General features: G+C 37.5%; 2 protein-coding genes across 2 annotated transcripts in view; both read left to right on the top strand.

Annotated features, from left to right (window-relative positions):
- LOC131187593 (cytosolic phospholipase A2 epsilon-like) overlaps positions 1 to 12,061 on the top strand; it is a 57,635-nt gene extending 45,574 nt beyond the window's left edge. The window contains exons 15-21 of the mRNA XM_058162019.1: positions 700 to 814; positions 1,074 to 1,211; positions 3,826 to 3,933; positions 5,343 to 5,531; positions 8,311 to 8,480; positions 9,828 to 10,014; positions 11,721 to 12,061. Coding sequence (XP_058018002.1) covers positions 700 to 814; positions 1,074 to 1,211; positions 3,826 to 3,933; positions 5,343 to 5,531; positions 8,311 to 8,480; positions 9,828 to 10,014; positions 11,721 to 11,935 — 1,122 coding nt within the window. The 3' untranslated portion in view covers positions 11,936 to 12,061. The remainder of the gene's footprint in view (positions 1 to 699; positions 815 to 1,073; positions 1,212 to 3,825; positions 3,934 to 5,342; positions 5,532 to 8,310; positions 8,481 to 9,827; positions 10,015 to 11,720) is intronic.
- Positions 12,062 to 17,257: 5,196 nt separating this feature from the next.
- Positions 17,258 to 19,153, top strand: part of LOC131187594 (cytosolic phospholipase A2 epsilon-like) — a 60,954-nt gene continuing 59,058 nt past the window's right edge. The window contains exon 1 of the mRNA XM_058162020.1: positions 17,258 to 17,390. Coding sequence (XP_058018003.1) covers positions 17,364 to 17,390 — 27 coding nt within the window. The 5' untranslated portion in view covers positions 17,258 to 17,363. The remainder of the gene's footprint in view (positions 17,391 to 19,153) is intronic.

A 19,153-nucleotide genomic window follows, 5' to 3' on the forward strand; every position in this document is an offset into this window, starting at 1 on the left:
GAAAATCCTTCTTCATATACTGTGCAGTTTTTTATGGAAGTTAGGTAAGCCATGTCACAAGCTTGGGAGGGTTTTCAAAGTGGATAATAACAAATATATGAAAGATTCATCTCTCAGTGATTATTAGCCATGTATATTTATGTTCAGGATTTAAAGTTGCATGTGTGGGCAGTGAGAGAAGGCAGCTGACCTAAACATTTTGGAGAACCTGGAAATATTTGCTCTTTACATTTGGCACAGCAAAGTTTTTCCAGTGTTCTTATATGAGGGTTAACATAGAGCAGGGGTGAAATCCAGCAGGTTCTGGAGCACCAGTAACAGAAATTTTGAGTAGTTTGGAGAACCGGCAAATACCACCTCTGGCTGGTCCCAGAGTGGGGTGGGAATGGAGATTTTGCAATATCTTTTCCCCAGGAATGGGGTGGGAATGGAGATTTTTCAGTATCCTTCCCCTGCCATGCCCACCAAGCCACATCCACAGAACCGGTAGTAAAAATATGTGGATATGTAACACATGTAAGTTCCTATAGACAGATAATTCTTCCCCCACTCCACTCCATCTTGCTTATGATATAGCAAATAGAGAAGAACTCTATATATCCTTGTTATGTAAAGATTCAAAGTGAGCTTGGCTAATAAAAATGGGACATCTGTGGACACCTGCTGATCAACATACATATTTTTCTCTCTCTATTGAAGAAAGACAATCACACCCTTTCTGATCAGCGCATGGCTGTGAATGAAGGTCAGAACCCTCTCCCTATTTATTTGACAGTCAACCTAAAAGATAACTACAGTGCTCAAGATTTTAAAGGTAATGCTATATTAAATGAACTCTGATCTATATTGAGTCATATTATTCTGTATTAACATTTTAATTGTTTAATACTAGGTGAGCATTTTTTCACCTTAGAATGGAGCAAATTCCCAGAGTAGGGAATAGGTTCCTAGAGTAGGATAAAATTCCCACTCTAGGGCAAAACAAATAAAAAAGGAAGAACAGCATATGTCCTTTGGTTAATTTTGTAATTGTGAATGTCTAGGATATATTAACGGCTATCTTGTGCTTCTAGAATGGCTAGAATTCACTCCTTATGAGGTGGGAAGTATGAAATATGGTGCCTATATTCGTTCAGAAGATTTTGGAAATGAATTTTTCATGGGACGACTCATGAAGAAGTTCCCAGAAATTCGGATCTGCTTCATGCTAGGTAAATTAATAAGTAAACCATACTGTAAACAAAAGGAAGCTATTGTGCAATGTTGCAAATTGCCTACATTACTTTTTTCCAAGATATATATTATAGATATAGATATATATAGCCTCCCACTAATTCTCAATGACTCTGGGTGGCTTACAAACAATAAAAAAACCAATATAAAAGAATAAAAAATAGTAACCCCTGACTCCCCACTCCCCCACAAGAGAAGCTGTGCAAGGTCTTTATTTAGATGAGCCCAAACAGACTGCAGCAACCTGGAACAGCAGAAAAAGGAAATAGAGCATCTATATAACATATTCCAACAAAATGGACTTTATCAAAAAGTCCCTGACCACTCAACCCCATACAGTACAACCAACACAAACCTTAAAAAGAATTACACTGCCATACATCAAGAATATCTCAGAAATCACCAACAGACTACTAAAACCAGGGGTGAAATACAGCCGGTTCTATCTGGCTTGGGAGAACCGGTAGTGGTGGCTGCGGGAGGCTCTGCCCACCCGTGCGGACATCATGATGTCACTTTTTTGTGACATTTTAAGCCTCTGTGCATGTGAAGAAGGCAGACAATGGCGCGTGCAACCAAACTGAGTGCGTGCGCGGTGCGCGCACATTTGCAAACCAGTATGGAAGGTAAGTGAATGTTACCCGACTACAACCACATGGAATTAACATAGCACACAAGCCAACTAAAGTCCTTCAAAACATCCTAAACAAACCAAAAGACCGAACAACCCCAGAAGCAAAAAACGGAGTCATCTACAATATACAATGTAAGGACTGCAACAACCACTATGTAGGACAAACAGGCAGATGATTGGCAGAATGCATCCACAAACACCAAGTAGCAGTCAGAAGACATGTTGAAAATTCTTTAATTTCAGAACGTATAGGTAGATTGAAACAGTTCCAATTGCGAAAATATGACCATCCTAGACCAAGCCAAGTCCAAAAACCTCAGGGAATTTCTAGAAGGCTAGCACTCTGACAAATCAACCCTCAGTAGACACAGAGACATTAACAACATATATAGATTATGCAAAAGAGACTATCACCCAGCCCAAAAAGGAACAAAAAACCCAAGCACCTCACCAACAGCAATCATCACCCAGATCAGCATAGATTAATTCCAAGGTTAACATTAGACCAACAATCAAGTAAACAAACCCCAATCAAGAAACTGGTAAAGAAGCCAACAATAAACAGTCCAATCAAAGAATCCGTAAGACCACCCCCACCAACACTGACAGACAAACCACCAGAATATAAACTAACACTAACTCCTTACTACCTAACTGATGATGTTACCTAGTTTGGATAATGAAATGTCTGCAAGAAAACAAGCAAGCTCAGAGAGCACCAAGGACCCCTCAATCATTTCAACCCTGAGCTACAAATATTCTCCTTTATTAGTCCCCACTTCACCAGTCATTAAAAAAAAAAATCTTATGGGTTTCACCATAGTTGTATTTGATTATCTCTACTCTGCTTCCTATAAATTTCATAAAAATATTTAATATGATTTCATTTTTGATGGGAAACCATTTTGTTTCATGATCAGTTGACCAAGCACTCAAATAGGGTGAGCGGTAAATATGCATGAGATTAAAAGAAATTCTTGTGCATTTCATAGCTATATAGATAACGATATTTTGGCAGATATAACCCAGTGCAGAATTTAGTGATAACTGAATTCCTCTTAGTTGCTCAGCAAATCTCCTTTAGAGTACCTTCAGAATAAAATTACACTTGCCTGCTCTTTGGAAGAAGCGGGCATGATGGCTCAGCAGTTAAAGACCCTGACCTTGTCAGCTGGAAAGCTGATAACCCGGATTCGAAACCTGAGTGCCACACAAGGGGGTGAGCTTCCCAGCAGTTTGAAAGTGTGCAAATGCAAGTAGATAAATAGGTACCACTTTGGTGGGAAGGTAACAGCATTCTGTGAGCCTCAGTATATAATCATGTTGGCCACATCACCGCAGAAAGGGTCTTTAGACAACACTGGCTCCCTTGGCTAAGAAATGGAGATGAGCATCACCCCCTAGAGTCAGGGACAACTGGACAGGGGAAACCTTTATCTTTGCTCTTTGGAAAGTTTTCTCCCAGTGGATTAATCTGTACCTGTGCTTGAATACTATTGTGCGTGTAATTGCATGCCCATGTTTGTAAACTCTTCATTCAGGACTCCACAGATGATATTTGGGTTTTGTAATGAAACATGGTTATAGAAAAAAAATGCTTCTGTACACAGGCTGAACACTTCTTCCTTTTCCAAGAATGTGAGTCCTGAGGTAATGCATGGATTTGCTGTTTTCTGTCCGTTTGTTCAGTAGTTTTTCATAGATATCTGAAGCAGCTACAAGGATTACTGACTTTGTTTTTCTAATCGATCAAGTTATAAAACCTTTATGGTTATGTAAAATGTATTTGTGTAACCTTAACAATTCATGATTAGAAATATCTGGAAAACTCAGAATGAGGGTAAAAGCTGCAAGCTGAAATTTTGAGTGCAGTGGAAATGAAACAATTTCATTTTGACACCATCAATTTAAGACTTTATTTACATTTATTAAACCAATTATTTAACTATATTTGACAGGTATGTGGAGCAGCATCTTTTCTTTGGATTTAATCTATTTCTGGAATATAGCTAACGACTCAGAAGAATTCTGGTATAAGTGGACAAGAGACAGAATACACGACATTGGTAAAGTGATTTCTTTTTTCCCTTCTTGTCTTTCCTGGTTTGTAAATTGGTTATTGTTCTCTTACCTTTATTAAGATTAATGAGTTCATCCCGGTAAGAAGGGACAAGTTTCTGTATTGATTTTATTGATTTTAGTTTAGATAAGTTTGGAAATGCTTGCAAAGTTTTCTCCATTATTTTGACAAGTAGAGTGAAATACCTAGTCCTTTTCATGTCTAACCCATAATGATTTTTTTAAATTTTCTTTTGTTTTTATCTCCAGATATGGTCAGAATACATGATACCATTGCTTGTTTGAAATATATTGTTTAAATTAGCTTTTCTCAACCAGATGCTTTCAATGCAGTCTGGGAATTCTGGAAATTAAGTCCCAACACACTTGGAAGAGGACACTACATAGAAGGAAACTGTTTAAAATATACCTCTAGACAACTTTGCAGTGGTGGTTGTTATTCAAATATATCTTGGGCTTTTTCCCAAAGTTATTACAGTTTAGGTTTATGCCCTTCATCAACCAGTGTTAAACCATGGTTTGCCAAGGTTTTGAGCCATTTTTTCCCAACTTGTCTCTTTGACCATGGATTAATTGGATATGCTAAAGATCCCTTCTTTTCATACTACATGCCTGCTAGAATGTTCATCTAGTAATCAGGGGTGGGCTTCAAAAATTTTAGCAAGGGGTTCTTTGGCCGGTTGCTGGGTGAGTGTGGCCATGTTGGGTGTGGCCTAGTCGGTCTCCTGCACCATGGCAGGGGAGCATTTTTGCCCTCCCTGGGTTCCAGAGGCTTTCCTCGAGCCTCTGGCAGGGCAAAAATGGCCTTCTCAGGCTCCGGAGGCCTTCTGGAGGCCTGAAACGGGCTCATGCAGAATTTCTGGTAGGCCCATTTTTTGCCCTCCTCGAGCCTCTGTGTGTGCCCTGCACTTACCTGCATCCAAAACAGTCTGCATGGGGACTCCTAGGAGGGGAAGGGAGGGGTGGGCAGGGCCAGCCAGGAGTGGGATTTGCAGGTTCTCCGAACAGCACCAAATCTTAGCTAGAGGTTCTCCTGAACCCCTTCAAACCCCCAGCAGCCCACCCCTGCTGTAACGCTATTTTAGAGGCTCTGTTTTCATAGTCAAACTATCAGGAATTTGGCAACTAAGTCACAGTCTAACTAGTCACCTTAGAAAGCTGTAATAACAGTAGTCGATGACTCTCCAAGATTTTTGCCACTATAATATTTATTTTTTGCCACTTAGTATTTATTATGCAAATAAATATACAAATATTTGAATGTGAACATTGAGAACTCTTTTTCTGCTCAAATATAATCTGTTGGACCTCCTATAAACTCTGATCTTATTGGCGCCCACATTCAAAAGCCTGAGTATAGTCAAAAGGCATGAACAGTTCTTTCTGTCTTTTACAGATGATTCTCTTCTACCTTCAAAGCCACATGAGCTGGACACTCAACTACTCACTTACCAAAGTCAGCTTTCCTCTACTATCCGAAGTGTCTTAACTGGACGCCCAACACTAGCAGAATATCCTAATTTCCTGAGGGGCTTTCAGTTTCATGATGAATACTTGAAGAATGTCCATTTTTCTTCGTGGAAAGGCACAGTATTAATTTGTGATTTATCTTGGCCTCATAAAGTGTTCTTGGTATAATATTTAATTAGGATGTAGCTAGCCACTTCCACACTTGTGAATGGTGATCTTTTCTTTCCACATTTCATTAATTAGGATAATGTAGCTTAGTGTTAAAGGAGCTACTAATTCATTGAAGTTCTGCTTCACTTCACAAGGCCTAATGGAAGGACTGTTTCAACCTGAACCTAACTACTTGCTCCAATTGTATTTGACATTTTGGAAGTGGAATGGCAGAATGTATATTAAACGCAAAATAAGTTGAGCATCTTTTGCTGCTTCTGTTTAGATGACATAGTGCATATGTTGTTTGTGCCCACATTTGCGCTTCATGGGAATATCTGTAGGAGACGATTTAAAAAGTAAAGTTGGCCACCATGACAGTGCAACACAAAAAGATAGATGCAGCTCCCAGACTACTGTAGTAGCTGCCATCTTTAATTTTGGGTTTGGTACTTTAACAACAACAACAGCAAAACCCAAAGTACTTTAGATTTCTCTTCAATATAGAAAGAAGGTGCTTATGTCATCACAGCATTTGAAAACAATATCTACATGTCTATTTTCTACAAAACCCTTCTCCAATTTTTCAGGATTGAAAATACTTCTGCTAATTAATTCTCTTTCACTTGAAAAATGGGGTTAAAAAAGTTTCAAAATAAACAATTGGAATTCAAACACTAGATTTAATTTACAAATAGTATATTAATGTTATAAGATGAACTGGAAGTGTCATTTATTAAATAAACTGATATCAGTAAAAATATCCAGTTATCCGCCAAGGAAGTTAATATATAAGAACCTTTTGGATATAGAAGTACATAAATCATTCTATGCCATTTTCAGGCAGGGCTGCAAACTCTTGCTTAAAATCTTGGAGAACCTTTACTGGTTGATATCCATATCATCAACAGATGGATCAATTATCTGGTTTACTAATGCACCATTTCCTGTATTCATACACAAATTCCATTGGGCTGGCAGATAATTATGTTTGCTGAATTGTATTTGACTTAGTCAGGACACAATTTTCTGGTCAGTTCATTGCTTCAGAACTCAACTCTAAGGCTAGATTTCTGGGATTAAAAAAACCCAGATGACTATTCAGTAAGGAATTTAATGTTTCAATTTTTTTTGTTTGTCAAATTTAGAAGCCACTTATCTCCCTCACTTTTATCTCTCTGTTGCCATCTAGATGTGGCCATCTAGATTTTTGCATCCAAGTTCTGGTCTTTATAAATCCAGTCCAAACCCTACCAGTAAATTGAATTAGGTTTCCTTCATGTCCCATTGCAGTAGAAAACTGTGCTTTATTATGAGAGCTGAAATAAAGTTTCATTTGGCTTTTAGGTGTAATGTAGAACAGGGGGTACTATCTTGTCTTTCAAATCAGGTAGCAAAACTGAAGATTTTTCTATGTAATACTGTAATTCTATAGAATAGAATAGAGATAAAAGATAGTTATTTACCACTTTGAATTTAATCTAAGTATAGTCAATCTATAGACCCGTGATGGCGAAACTATGGCATGGGTGCCAGAGGTGGCATGCAAAGCCCTCTCTGTGGGCATGCGTGCCATCGCCAGCTGCTCTTCTGGTTTGTGGTGTGCATATGCACACTGGCCAGCTGGTCTCCACGGACTCTGGTGTGCCAGAAAACGGCCTGAAGACGGGCCATAAAATGGCCCAAAACAGCCTGAAAATGGCTTGAAAACAGCCCAAACAACAGCCCAGAAACGGCCCAGAAAATGCCGCCCAAAATGCCCAAAAAAACAGGCATGCGCATGCACACATGGTCCGGTTTGGGCACTTGGTGCCAAAACAGTTCACCATCACAGCTATAGAGACCCTTGCTCAAATAGTAACTAATACTATAGATGCTGTTATGTACTTCAAGTGTGCTTTTCAGGCCCATAGAGGACTATAACTGATTCTAGCCTACCTCCTTGAGGTACCTGCTTTAATCAAGCTTCATTTGCTTTAATAACAACACACTATCATACTACCGTTTCCCCCAAAATAAGACATCCCCTGATAATAAGCCCAATCGGTCTTTTGAGTGCATGGCAATAAGGCCAAGTGCTTATTTCAGGGTTCAAAAAAAATATAAAACAGGGTCTTATTTTCAGGGAATCACGGTATTAGTAAACAAATGGACAGAATAACTGATGTATGTGTTGTGTTCCTCTTCCTAAGGTGCCACTCTTTAAGGAATGTGGTTGTTCAAAATTACAGGACTTGGGAACTTCAAAAGAAAGCTAGCAAATAAGAAATTTGGAAGCTAGGAGACAGAATGTTTCAAATATCTTTTTCATACAGGGACTTTCAAGAACAAAGGTAGACAACGTGGAGGCTTAGAAGCATATGGTGATCATAAAAAACTATGTCCCTGATAAACATTTAAGCTTCTAAAATTTGGAGTGCATCCTCTGGAGGTCTTCAAACGTTTTTGCCTTCCTGCAATGTTAAATACAAAAAGACGAAAAAAGGTTATTTAAAATATAGCTAGAAAATAACTGCAGTTACTATAATGCAGTTATTATGCACGAATATAATAATGAATTATATTCATTATAATGAATGTATAATGACTTTTAAGGTATAAGTATAAACAAAATGAAGTTTTATCTTACCACTCCTGCTACATTTTAGTATATTTTGAGCACTCCTTGAACGTTACATGCAGCCAATGGCCCAAGAGAAGTTGTGTACTCTAGAGAATGCTGACTGGAAATCTCTGCTTTTCAGATACTGTGCTGGACTCTCAACCTAACCTGCTGATGGAAACAGCAAACCAACCTTTGTCTCTGGTGGATACTGGGTTTTTCATCAATACAAGCTACCCACCTCTTTTAAAACCAGAAAGAAAAGTGGATGTTATACTACATTTAAATTATAGTGGAGGAGCACAGACCTTTGTAAGAGACAATGCTACCTTTAATTTCTTTCTTTCTTTTTTCTTTTTGCATTTCAGTCAACTCTGAACTCCATGATATTTCAAGAGTACCTTAATTTCAGAAGAGATCTATTTGCCTCTTATGTACTAACAAATTAGCATAAGTTATATATGTTTTTTAAAGTTTTACATTGCTTTGGATTCTTGTTTATTTTGGGAAAGATTTTAGTGAAGAATGTGGCTAGCCCAGAGTATGTTAATTTTAAATAGAATAGTTTTTTTTTTCCTGTAGAAATTTTATGAGTTGGAATTTCTATGGAACTTGGTTTTTGTGGGTGTGATAAGTACTGTTGAGAAAGCTTGATAGTATTCTGGATTGTAGGCAGTGTATTATAATTCATCATCTGCTTTTCTTCTCTTACTATATTGTAACCTTAACAGTTTCCTATCTGTTAAATATGTTCTAGATATATCAATTATTATTCCTACAAATGGTACAAATATTACAGGTGTTCACTATGGACTCTATGTATTTGAAAATGTTGAGAAATATTCAAGTTTAGACTTTTTGAGATTTTCAGTAAGGATGTTCCAGAGAATTATGATGTTACCGTTTGTTTTTCTTACATTGCATAGATCCTAGGATACCATTTCCAAGTTTCTAAATATTTATGTAATTTTTTGATCCTCAGTTCACGTGTAGGATTTGTAGTTTATACCTTATTACGATCAACAATCCACTTTAAGACATTAACTCATATGAAGCTGAATACTCGGGGATACAATATATGATAACGTTTAACCACTACCACACAAAACTAAGACCCAGTTTTGATAAAACTGATATTAGTATTTGAGTCACAAAATAGAAACTTTTTGTAATAATGGTCTGCTTATCTTAGATAGAAATAGGGTAAAATGAGAGAATTCTATATAGGTAGTTCTTGACTTATGGCCACAATTGAGTCCAAAGCTTCTGTTGTTAAGTGAGGCATTTATTAAGTGAGTTTTGCCAAATTTTATGACCTTTCTTGTCACAGTTGTTACGTGAATCACCGCAGTTAAATTAATCTGGCTTCTCCATTGATTTTGCTTGTCACAAGGTCAAAAATGGTGACCACACAACCATAGGATATTGCAACCACCATAAATATGAATCAATTGCCAAGGATCTGAATTTTGATCACGTGACCATGGCTATTTTGCAATAGCCATGTCCAGTATATCTCTGTAAAAGTTACACTACAGCAATACTGGACAGTATGTAGCACCAGGTGTTTATATACTCTGTTTATTTATATTTGTAGGTTCATAGTTAAGTTTTTCTTAATACTTGATTTTGACACTTTTTGATAATTTATTCACATAGAATCTGGACCAGTTTTCAAAATATGCCTCTGAGCTGGGACTCCCATTCCCCAAGACAGAGATCAGTGAGGAAGACAAAAACAACCTGAAAGAGTGTTATGTTTTTGAAGACACAGAAAATGCAGCTGCTCCTTTGGTGCTATTTTTCCCCCTGACTAATGACACTTTCAAAGCATTTGAAGCACCTGGTAAGTTCTGAATGAATATTTTGCTTCCCAGCGTGGAATAATAAGATCATTATTATCTTCCTAAGACAATTCAAACCTATCCACTATACTTAAACGTTCCTTTTATTTATTACTCATATTGTGATCACTATATCCAAAAGATGAATTGATCATGTGTCACCTGCATTTAAGCAGGTAATAAAATAATTGTTTTTGGCTTCATTGGCTTCATTATGCAGCCAATCTTCCAAAAAATAATGTACATAATGGTACACAATATGACTTTGTGTATCATGCTAACTCATGCTTTGTTTTATCTGTAGTTTTGGTGAACAAGTTAAGTCATCACGTTAAGACATAAGCTGTGCTTGGTAAAATGATAATACTCGGATATCGTCCTAAACGTAACATCATCCTAAATTTAATTTGCAAAGCAAACAAGTCTTTTTCATTCCCCACTTTTTGTTCCTAATTGTCATTGATTAGTGTAATGACAAAGAAAAACACTTGAAAATGAAGGAGGTACAAAATGCCGTATTGGTAAAGCAAAATATTTTTGCATTACCAGGCAATATCAATTTAAGCATTTTCTTGGATGCTTGAAGTTTATTATCTCAAATGTTAGCGTTGTTGAGTTGAATATTTTCTCTTCATATACACTTCTTCTATCACTTCAAGATGTCGCATTCTGCTCAGATTATAGCATTAAAAATATGTCCAAAAGTCTAATATGACTGTTTTTGCTACTGTAGACCGAAGCAAATATGCCTTAAGCTTTAGCCATTGGGTAGACTATTTATATTATATATGATACATACATAACCTTAACCCTAACCCTCTAAGCAATGAATGTGGCATCTCATGGTGACTTCCTTCTTTCTCTTTCATTAAAAGATCTGCAAAAGGATTCCATTTTCAAATCTTTCCAAAATTTGTGAGGGGGATACCATTCTTATTTCTGGAGATACAAAGCTGTTCTGTGTGTAGGAAATAAGAAAAAAAAGTTCCCTTTCCTTCTTGTATTACTCTTAGGAAGATACCTTCAGCATCACTATTCTGTCTGAATGTACTGGAAGAATTGGTTTTACTTGTAGTCCTTGAAATACCCAAGTATCATGGAATTTTCTGGGAACAAGAACAGTGGCTACAGAATATTACAAGGCCAGAATATCTTATCAGTCAAATGGATCAGCAATATCTCCCCAACATAAAAGGCAGTTGAATCAAAGGGATCAAAGAGACCAGTCTTAATGTATTTTCTGATAATTAGGGTTCTAAATAAGATAATTCTTGTTTCCTAGATTCTATTACCTAACCCCTTTACTTTCAATAAATCTGATTAATGAAATTCTGTGAGAAGTTAGTGTTATTGGTTATGAGTTACATGCTTAACAGCGGAGACTAGGTGCCATCTATGATCATTGTGGATGAGTTTTGATATGATTCTGTAGTTTTGTACTTGTAGAGAAAACTAATTTATAAGGATCCCAGTATTATATTTAAACAAGAGAACGAGATAATATGTAGTATTTAAATAAGGCCGGTGGTACTAAACCTATCAGATTCAAGTGATTGATTTAACTGAATCTTCACAATCATATCCTAGATCAACCTTCCCTGAGCAGGAATAAAATTGAAATCCAATAATTTGAAAGGTACCAGATTGGAAACACCTATCTTAAACCTATGCTTTATTGATGGAAGTTTTTTTTTATTTATTATTTTAGGTGTGGAACGTTTGTCTACTAATATGGAAGAGGGCAATGTGGATGTCACCAGCTTCTTTTCCCCATTTGGTACAAGAGAGGTGAGCTTCTCAGAGGACAATTTTGACAAACTGGTGAAATTAACAGAATACAACATCCTCAACAATGAAAACAAGATCATTGAAGCCTTTCATGCCGCAGTGCAGAGGAAAAAATATCAGAAGAACCGGAAGTAATAGATATCAGTAATACAAGCTGTGGTGCTAAACACAGTTCCATGATATTAACCCCTATTAATTTAGGAGTAAATATAGTGTCTAATATATGTTAATATGTTAATGGTTGTAACTGGTAGCCTTCTAAATAAAATGCATTTTATTTTTTAAAAAATAGCTTCTGATTTAATTACTTAGCTGAGATTGAAGGTCATGCTGCCTTTTTAGTTGCGTAGATCTGACACTTCCTTTCTGTTTCTGACCAATTTTCTTTTCCTTCCTGTTTCTATTTGCAGTTAGCAGAGGTTACTCTGGACTGCTTTGATATTTATTTAATTGAATTTATATTCTGATGTAGTCTCACACTATCCAGTGGTTTTACAAGATATGCAGAGAGATTAAAATCTCCATAATTATAACAAAAATAAAAATGAGCCAGTTTGGTGTAGTAGTTAAGGCATCAAGCTAGAAACCAGAAGATTGTGAGTTTCAGTCCTGCTTTAGGCACCATGTCTTGGGTGATCTTGGGCCAGTCATTTTCTCTCAATCCAAGAAGGAGGCAATTGCAAACCACTTCTGAAAAACCTTGCTAAATAAACTGATGGACTTGTCCATCAGGCAGTCTCTGAGAATCAGATATGATTGAACCGAAGAAATTAAATACTAAATCATAAAAAAACCTCATCAAATTAACAACCATGTATAACATAAAAATAACAAGTAAAAGATGGTATAGTGCATAAGTGTCACTGGAATTTGTGCTGGAAAAGCTCAGTTTTTAACAACCTTGAAAATGGTATCAAGTACAATTCTAGTCTGATCTCCACAGGGAGATCATTCTACAGTTTGGGAATGCCACTGAGAAGACTGCCTTCTGACTTCAACTCTCCTCACTCCCTAGAAGGGTGGGATCACAAGATTTCTCCCTCAAAGGTCTAGTGGGTCAGGTTGATTCAGGCTGGATGCCCAGGTCCTGCAGATGTCCAGGTAACAAGACATAAAGAGCTTTATATAGTAAAATCAGCCCTCTGTCCAGGGGTAAAATGCTCCTGGTTCAGACCGGATCACCCAATCCAGTAGCAATGGCGGCGGGTGGGTCAGAGAACGGGCAGTAAAAATCCCTGCCCCCCCATGTTCAGCTGAGCCACGCAATCATCAGAGATTTTTTTTTTACTTTTAAAAGCATTTTTTCTTTGGCCGAAGAAAAAATGCTTTTAAAAGTTAAAAAAAAAGGCTCTGATGATCACACGGCTGAGCTGGGATCGTCAGAGGCTTTTAAAAGCATTTTTTCTACAACCTCTTCGGCTGAAGAGGTTGTAGAAAAAATACTTTTAAAAGTAAAAAAAAAAGTTGGCCACGCCTACCCAGTCATATTACCACCCCAAGCCACACCCACAGAACCGTAGTAACAAATTTTACAGTTCACCACTGCCTCTGTCCAGAACTGAATTAGTAACCAAGGCAAGGTCTATTGCATTTACTTGCTCCCAATTTTTGGAGCTTCGTAACACAGAGGCCAAAATGTTCTGGACCAGCATTTAGGTTGGGTCTTCCTGTACCAGGTAAGGACACAGTTGTTGTGCCAGCCAAAACCGGTTAAGCCACAATGGACACATCGGCAGAAGCCAAAGCTTACATAAGGTGCTCAATCAGGACTGTGAATGCAGAAGGATCCCTTGTAAGCCTGCTCTTTCACAGACAACACTTGCCTGCCCAGAAGTTTTCATTCACTAGAACCTTCTACTGAAGAAGAACGGAAACACTGTAAGGCATTGCCTTATATCCCTAACTGTCATCCACCTGTGGATAGCCCAGTAACATAGCCACTTTAAATGGTATCAAAAAACAAGTACAGCATTCCATCCAGGTCTTGACAAAGATCACCCAGGAGAAAGCTAAAACCATCTCAGTTTGATATTCGGGCCTGATCAAAAAGAATCAGTTAATCCACTTTTTCTAGGGTGCTGTGAAGCTTATCTGTCATCAATGTCTCATCCCCTCCACTCCAGTCTAGTGATTCTCAATTAGATCAGGATATGATTTGACCACAGCAAAAGGATAGTGGAAATCCCTTTTCCCTCCAAATCATAGAACTCTGCTACACACACATACAAACACACACACACACCAGGGGTGGGTTTCACTTACCTTTGTAACTGGTTTGCTTACTCGCGCGCGCTTTGCGTGTGCAGATCATATTTGATGATGTCTGGGTGGATGGGCAGAGCCTCCCGCTGCCACTGCTACTGGTTCATATGAACTGGGCCGAACCGGTAGCAACCCACCACTGACACACATCCCACACAAAGACAATATGTAACATGTGACCTTCATTTATCAGGCTTGGATGTTATCAGAATTGTGTCCCCAAAGCATAGAGGTTGAAGCTCTTCAGGAAAGAATACTAACCCCGAGACCATCTCCAGCAATCCATGAAGAGTTCTGTCAGGCAGCAGGGTGGATGGTACACCAGCAAAATCTCAAATTCGTCTCTACAATACAGCCTATCATATAGACATTCACATTCTGTATGGTGGGAGCAGAATAACTGACCACAGATTGATTTGTTACTTTTATTCTACCAACTCCTATTGAAGTATTTGATACACAGTTGGGTAGATTTCAGGCAAGGCAACATCATAGCCATTGCTCAGCCAAATTTTGGTAATGGATGCCAGCTCTGCTGCTTCATCCACCAGCAAGTCATGGATAGAGGGGCTCTTGTTACAAACAAACCTGGCATTAAACACCTGTACCTTTAGGTCAAGATCTCCAGCAATTTGGCAACCTGTTTCTAGAATGGAGCTATAAGGTGGGAAATCAAGATAACCAGCCACTAAATTGGAGACCAGCCCATTCCCATAGTGGCCACCCTGATGAATGCCAAATAATGGTAGACATTTCCACAACCAGTAGCAAGGACAAGAAAACTATGTGCATGGCCCCTGTGGATGCAGGACTATTAATATTAAGGATTTCTGGCCAGGGGCACTGTGCCTTGTGTTTTTATTTTATTAGGAACTGATCTTTAGAAATATGTCTCCTGAGACCTCATCTTGCAAAACTAAAAAGACATATTATCCAGGAAGCAAGATAACAATTTTATTGTCTCTTTTGAAAAACAACACACAAGACTCCTAACTCTGATCAGATATAAGTAACTACGCTGTCACCTAGTGATTGGTGTATGTAATGACATTATCCACTGGGATATTTTCATCCCACTGTCATTTTTCGTACAACTAGTTTGGCAGGTTTTTCAAACATCCCCAAACTTTAAAACAAATAAGGTACAAACACAAGTGAAAGTGAAAACGTTTTCCTACTGTTATTCCACCTTCAGCTCTGTGAAAAAGTAATCCTCTATTTCCAGTCTGAGAAAAAGAAAACAGGATAAAGTCTTCCTGGTTAGATACAATCCAATCTTTGTTGCAATCTTTTCTAGTTTTCAGAAGGCTGCTTGTATCCATCATCTGTATTCTTTGTTTTAACAAAAATTTTGACTTTCTTTTAGCAACAAGAACAAGCCTTTCACACCTTTGATTCTAGTTTCCACAATTTGTTTGAGCAAGAATGTGCCACACGCAACATTAGAGTTCTCTGCCTGGATAAAGATAAAGGTAAAGGTTCCCCTCGCACATATGTGCTAGTCGTTCCTGACTCTAAGGGGTGGTGCTCATCTCCATTTCAAAGCCGAAGAGCCAGTGCTGTCCGAAGATGTCTCCATGGTCATGTGGCTGGCATGACTCAACGCCAAAGATGCATAGAATGCTGTTACCTTTCCACCAAATGTGGTCCCTATTTGTCTACTTGCATTTTTACGTGCTTTTGAACTGTTAGGTTGGCAGAAGCTGGGGCAAGTAACAGGAACTCACTCCATTATGCGGCATTAGGGATTCGAACCACTGAACTGCTGACCTTTTGGTCGACAAGCTCAGCATTTTAGCCACTGAGCCACTGTGACCCACTAGATACCCTGTCTAGAATTTCATTCTTAGGTTAAAGAAAATCATCACCCGCTTTTTATTGTAGCTATGTTCCACCTGATTTTGGGTTTATGAAATGAGAAAGATCATTTTGTATGTTGTTGTTTTGTTCAGTCTGTAAGTTGTGTCTGACTCACTGTGACCCCATGGATCACAGCACATCAGGCTGCCTGTCTTCCACTGTCTCCTGGAATCCACCCAAACTCACTGTGTCGATAACAATATCTAACATCTCATCTTTTGCTGTTGCCTTCTCCTTTTGCCTTCAATTTTTCCTAACATCATGGTCTTTTTCCAATGACGCTTTATATGAAATTACACAAATGTCTATTTGATGAAGCCTCTGATTGTTACACGGCCTTCCTATGTGGTCCTGTTTCTGCTGTACCTTTGAACTTCATTTGCATTATTGTTGAATGAAATAAAGTGGGAAGAGAAGGGAAGGTGAAGGCAGGAGAGAAGGTGAAATAACATACAATCTCTATGGTATAAAAAATAAACCAGTTTCTAAGATTTCTATTTCCTGAGTTCTTGAAAGCTATTTAGAGGAATCAAGGGAAGTCAAAGAAAGAAAGCTATTGTGTGCTATTGTGACACAAGCTCTGTCCCTTTTGTAGTTTATTGACTGTGCATATGAAAGGGATGAAACTTGTGTCGTGATGGTGTGATGCTAGTTTTGTCATTTTGAGGAGAGCATTGGATCCTTTTGTCACCTCTGAGCTAATATTGATTTTTGGCAGTCTTCCTGACACATATGTAAATTGTAAAATGCCTAAATTACTTAATGTGTTACCAACCTGGTCTTTACCCAATACAACCAATGCTTATCAGAAATTATGATGAGGTAATATACAATGTAAGAGTGCATTGATGTAAGTATGAAGAGTAGAGATGTCCATCCTTTCCTTGAAATGACCTCATGAAGAACCAGTTGGGTCTTCTCTTCTAGCAGGCTATCTGCTTCCACCATCTTCTGAAGTTAATTGGAATAGGTTTTGACTTCTCTGTATTATCTTGCTTTTTCTGCTTTTTTATTATCATGTTTTCTTCAATTGCTTTATATAGTTAGGAGCACATGCAAATAAAGATGCATATGTTTAAAAATTTATTTAGCCTGTTTAAGGTTAACTAATTCAACATTAAGAGGCACAGCTTCCTTCAGTAATGTTATTAATTCCATTATGATCATCACTGTTTTTGTCATCAATTTTATTTATTTTGTACTTTTCTGACCAGTGTTGGTGAAGCTGCAAGTGGATGTCTGGTATGCTGCTTCATTGCTCTTAGCATAATAGTTTAATGAAAGCGATTGCTTCACTTTTATGAGAATTAAGTGGGGCGGAGCTGTGAGCCAGATTGTAAAATACCTGTTCATCAACTCCTGAACTTAAAGAGCACACATTTGTTTTATCCATCACTGTCTGCTGGAAAACTGTTGCGGGATCTGTCAGACAAGGAACACAATGGGATTATTTCAAAGTAAACAACAGGTAAGTTGCTTGAGAACTCAAGTTTGTCATTAGCTCTTTTTAACTAAACTATTATACATCATACAGTAATGATAATTCAATGAAGATTTTTTTAACATCTTCAGTTTTATGGAATATTTATTTTTAAGCAGTTGACTGACATTTTGATATATATATCTTGTTTTATGCACTTGGGTATGGAAGGTTGTGAGAATGTTTATACTCAGCAAACTAAGATACTGACTGGCTGAAAGCAAAGGAAGTTTTAAAATCCTTGGGATACTGGTGCTGGTCTTAATTTGTCAACTAGAATGTAGATTATGTACCTGTGCTGAAATATTGACATGGCTCTCATCTGTGGCCAGCTGTATTCTATGGTTCCTCCTATGACTCCAGTGTTATGGTAGAGGGAATATTGATGCTAATAACTAGCTGGTCCATACTGGTGAGTCTATGTTTGCTGAAACAGATTTAGACTTTCAGGCTTTTCAGACCTAAAACATAACTTTAAAGTAGGATGGGTAGATGGGTATACTTTGCATTGTACAGGAAAACATCAAAAACAGAAGTTTTATATGGACATGTCAGCAGTTACACAGAGACATTTTACAAATATGTTCTGGCGTTGATAACCCTCTTTTTAAAAATCGTACATCTGTTGAAATTCACTGGCCAAAGAAGGTTTCAGAATTGGAATGTTCAACTAGCTTTTGATCTTTTTTTTTAAAAAAAAATGCAAGCTAGGTACTTAATTTTGTTCCTGATGTGTAAAACTAATATTTTCAGCATTATTAAACAAAATAATTACAAGTAATGACTTGGGATTGAAGCTTCAGAAGTATATCATTTATCCTGATTTAATTAGTTTATTTTTCTCTTCATACAAAACTCTCTTTCTGTAATCCTAACATAAAAGCCTATAATATGGCATTCCCTAATCTTATACGTGCATAATGCGCATAAAATGTAATTTTCAGAGAATCCAAAGTTTATCCATAAATATTCCTGTCAAAGTCAGAATACTGGCAAAATCTTTCAGACCAAGAGGTAGAAGAACCATTTGCAAATGCTTTTTGCTTCATGCTACTTAGAAATGATTCAGGGCAATCTGAATAATAATAGGAAAATAATTAATTAATGAATTACTACCATGCAGAAAATGAACTTGGTAAACTGACTTAATCATGGGGGAGGCGGATATATATGACTCTTCAATTTTACTGTTTACGTAGCTTATCAAGGAGTATGAATGGCAAACTCTTTTGGAGCCAAATTAGTGGCCCAGATAAAGCATTATATTTATATATCATGAATTTTAGCCCATTGGTAGATAGCAAGGTTGAAAAGTTTGTTCAAAGGTAAATGCAATTCAAATGCAATTACCCCAATGCAACAATGTATGAAAACTCAGTTTTTCCAGCTCATCCTCACGTTAACAGTAAAATAAGAGTTTTGCATATGGCTTCAGTGACAGGGTTTTCAAAGTTTACTAGTGCCTCCAACTCTAGGTAATCACAGTAAATATATCTCATGGAATATTTGGAGTTTTGATAAAGTGATGATCAAGAAAGAAGTTGAGTATCTATACGCTATTTGAAGGTAGATGGGATATTGGTACAATCATTCTGTTAGGAAATACCCAGACAGACAGAGGGGGAGTTCTCAAATAGGGAATGAGCCTTGAATCCTTGCACAACGACAAGGAATCCAAAACTGATCCTCTCTAATCTCCATAGAGCCTTATGTACCTGTTCCCATGGGAAGGATGACAGTCTATTGAGATT

The sequence above is a fragment of the Ahaetulla prasina genome, chromosome 1, assembly GCF_028640845.1.
Source record: "Ahaetulla prasina isolate Xishuangbanna chromosome 1, ASM2864084v1, whole genome shotgun sequence".
Classification (NCBI taxonomy): domain Eukaryota; kingdom Metazoa; phylum Chordata; class Lepidosauria; order Squamata; family Colubridae; genus Ahaetulla; species Ahaetulla prasina.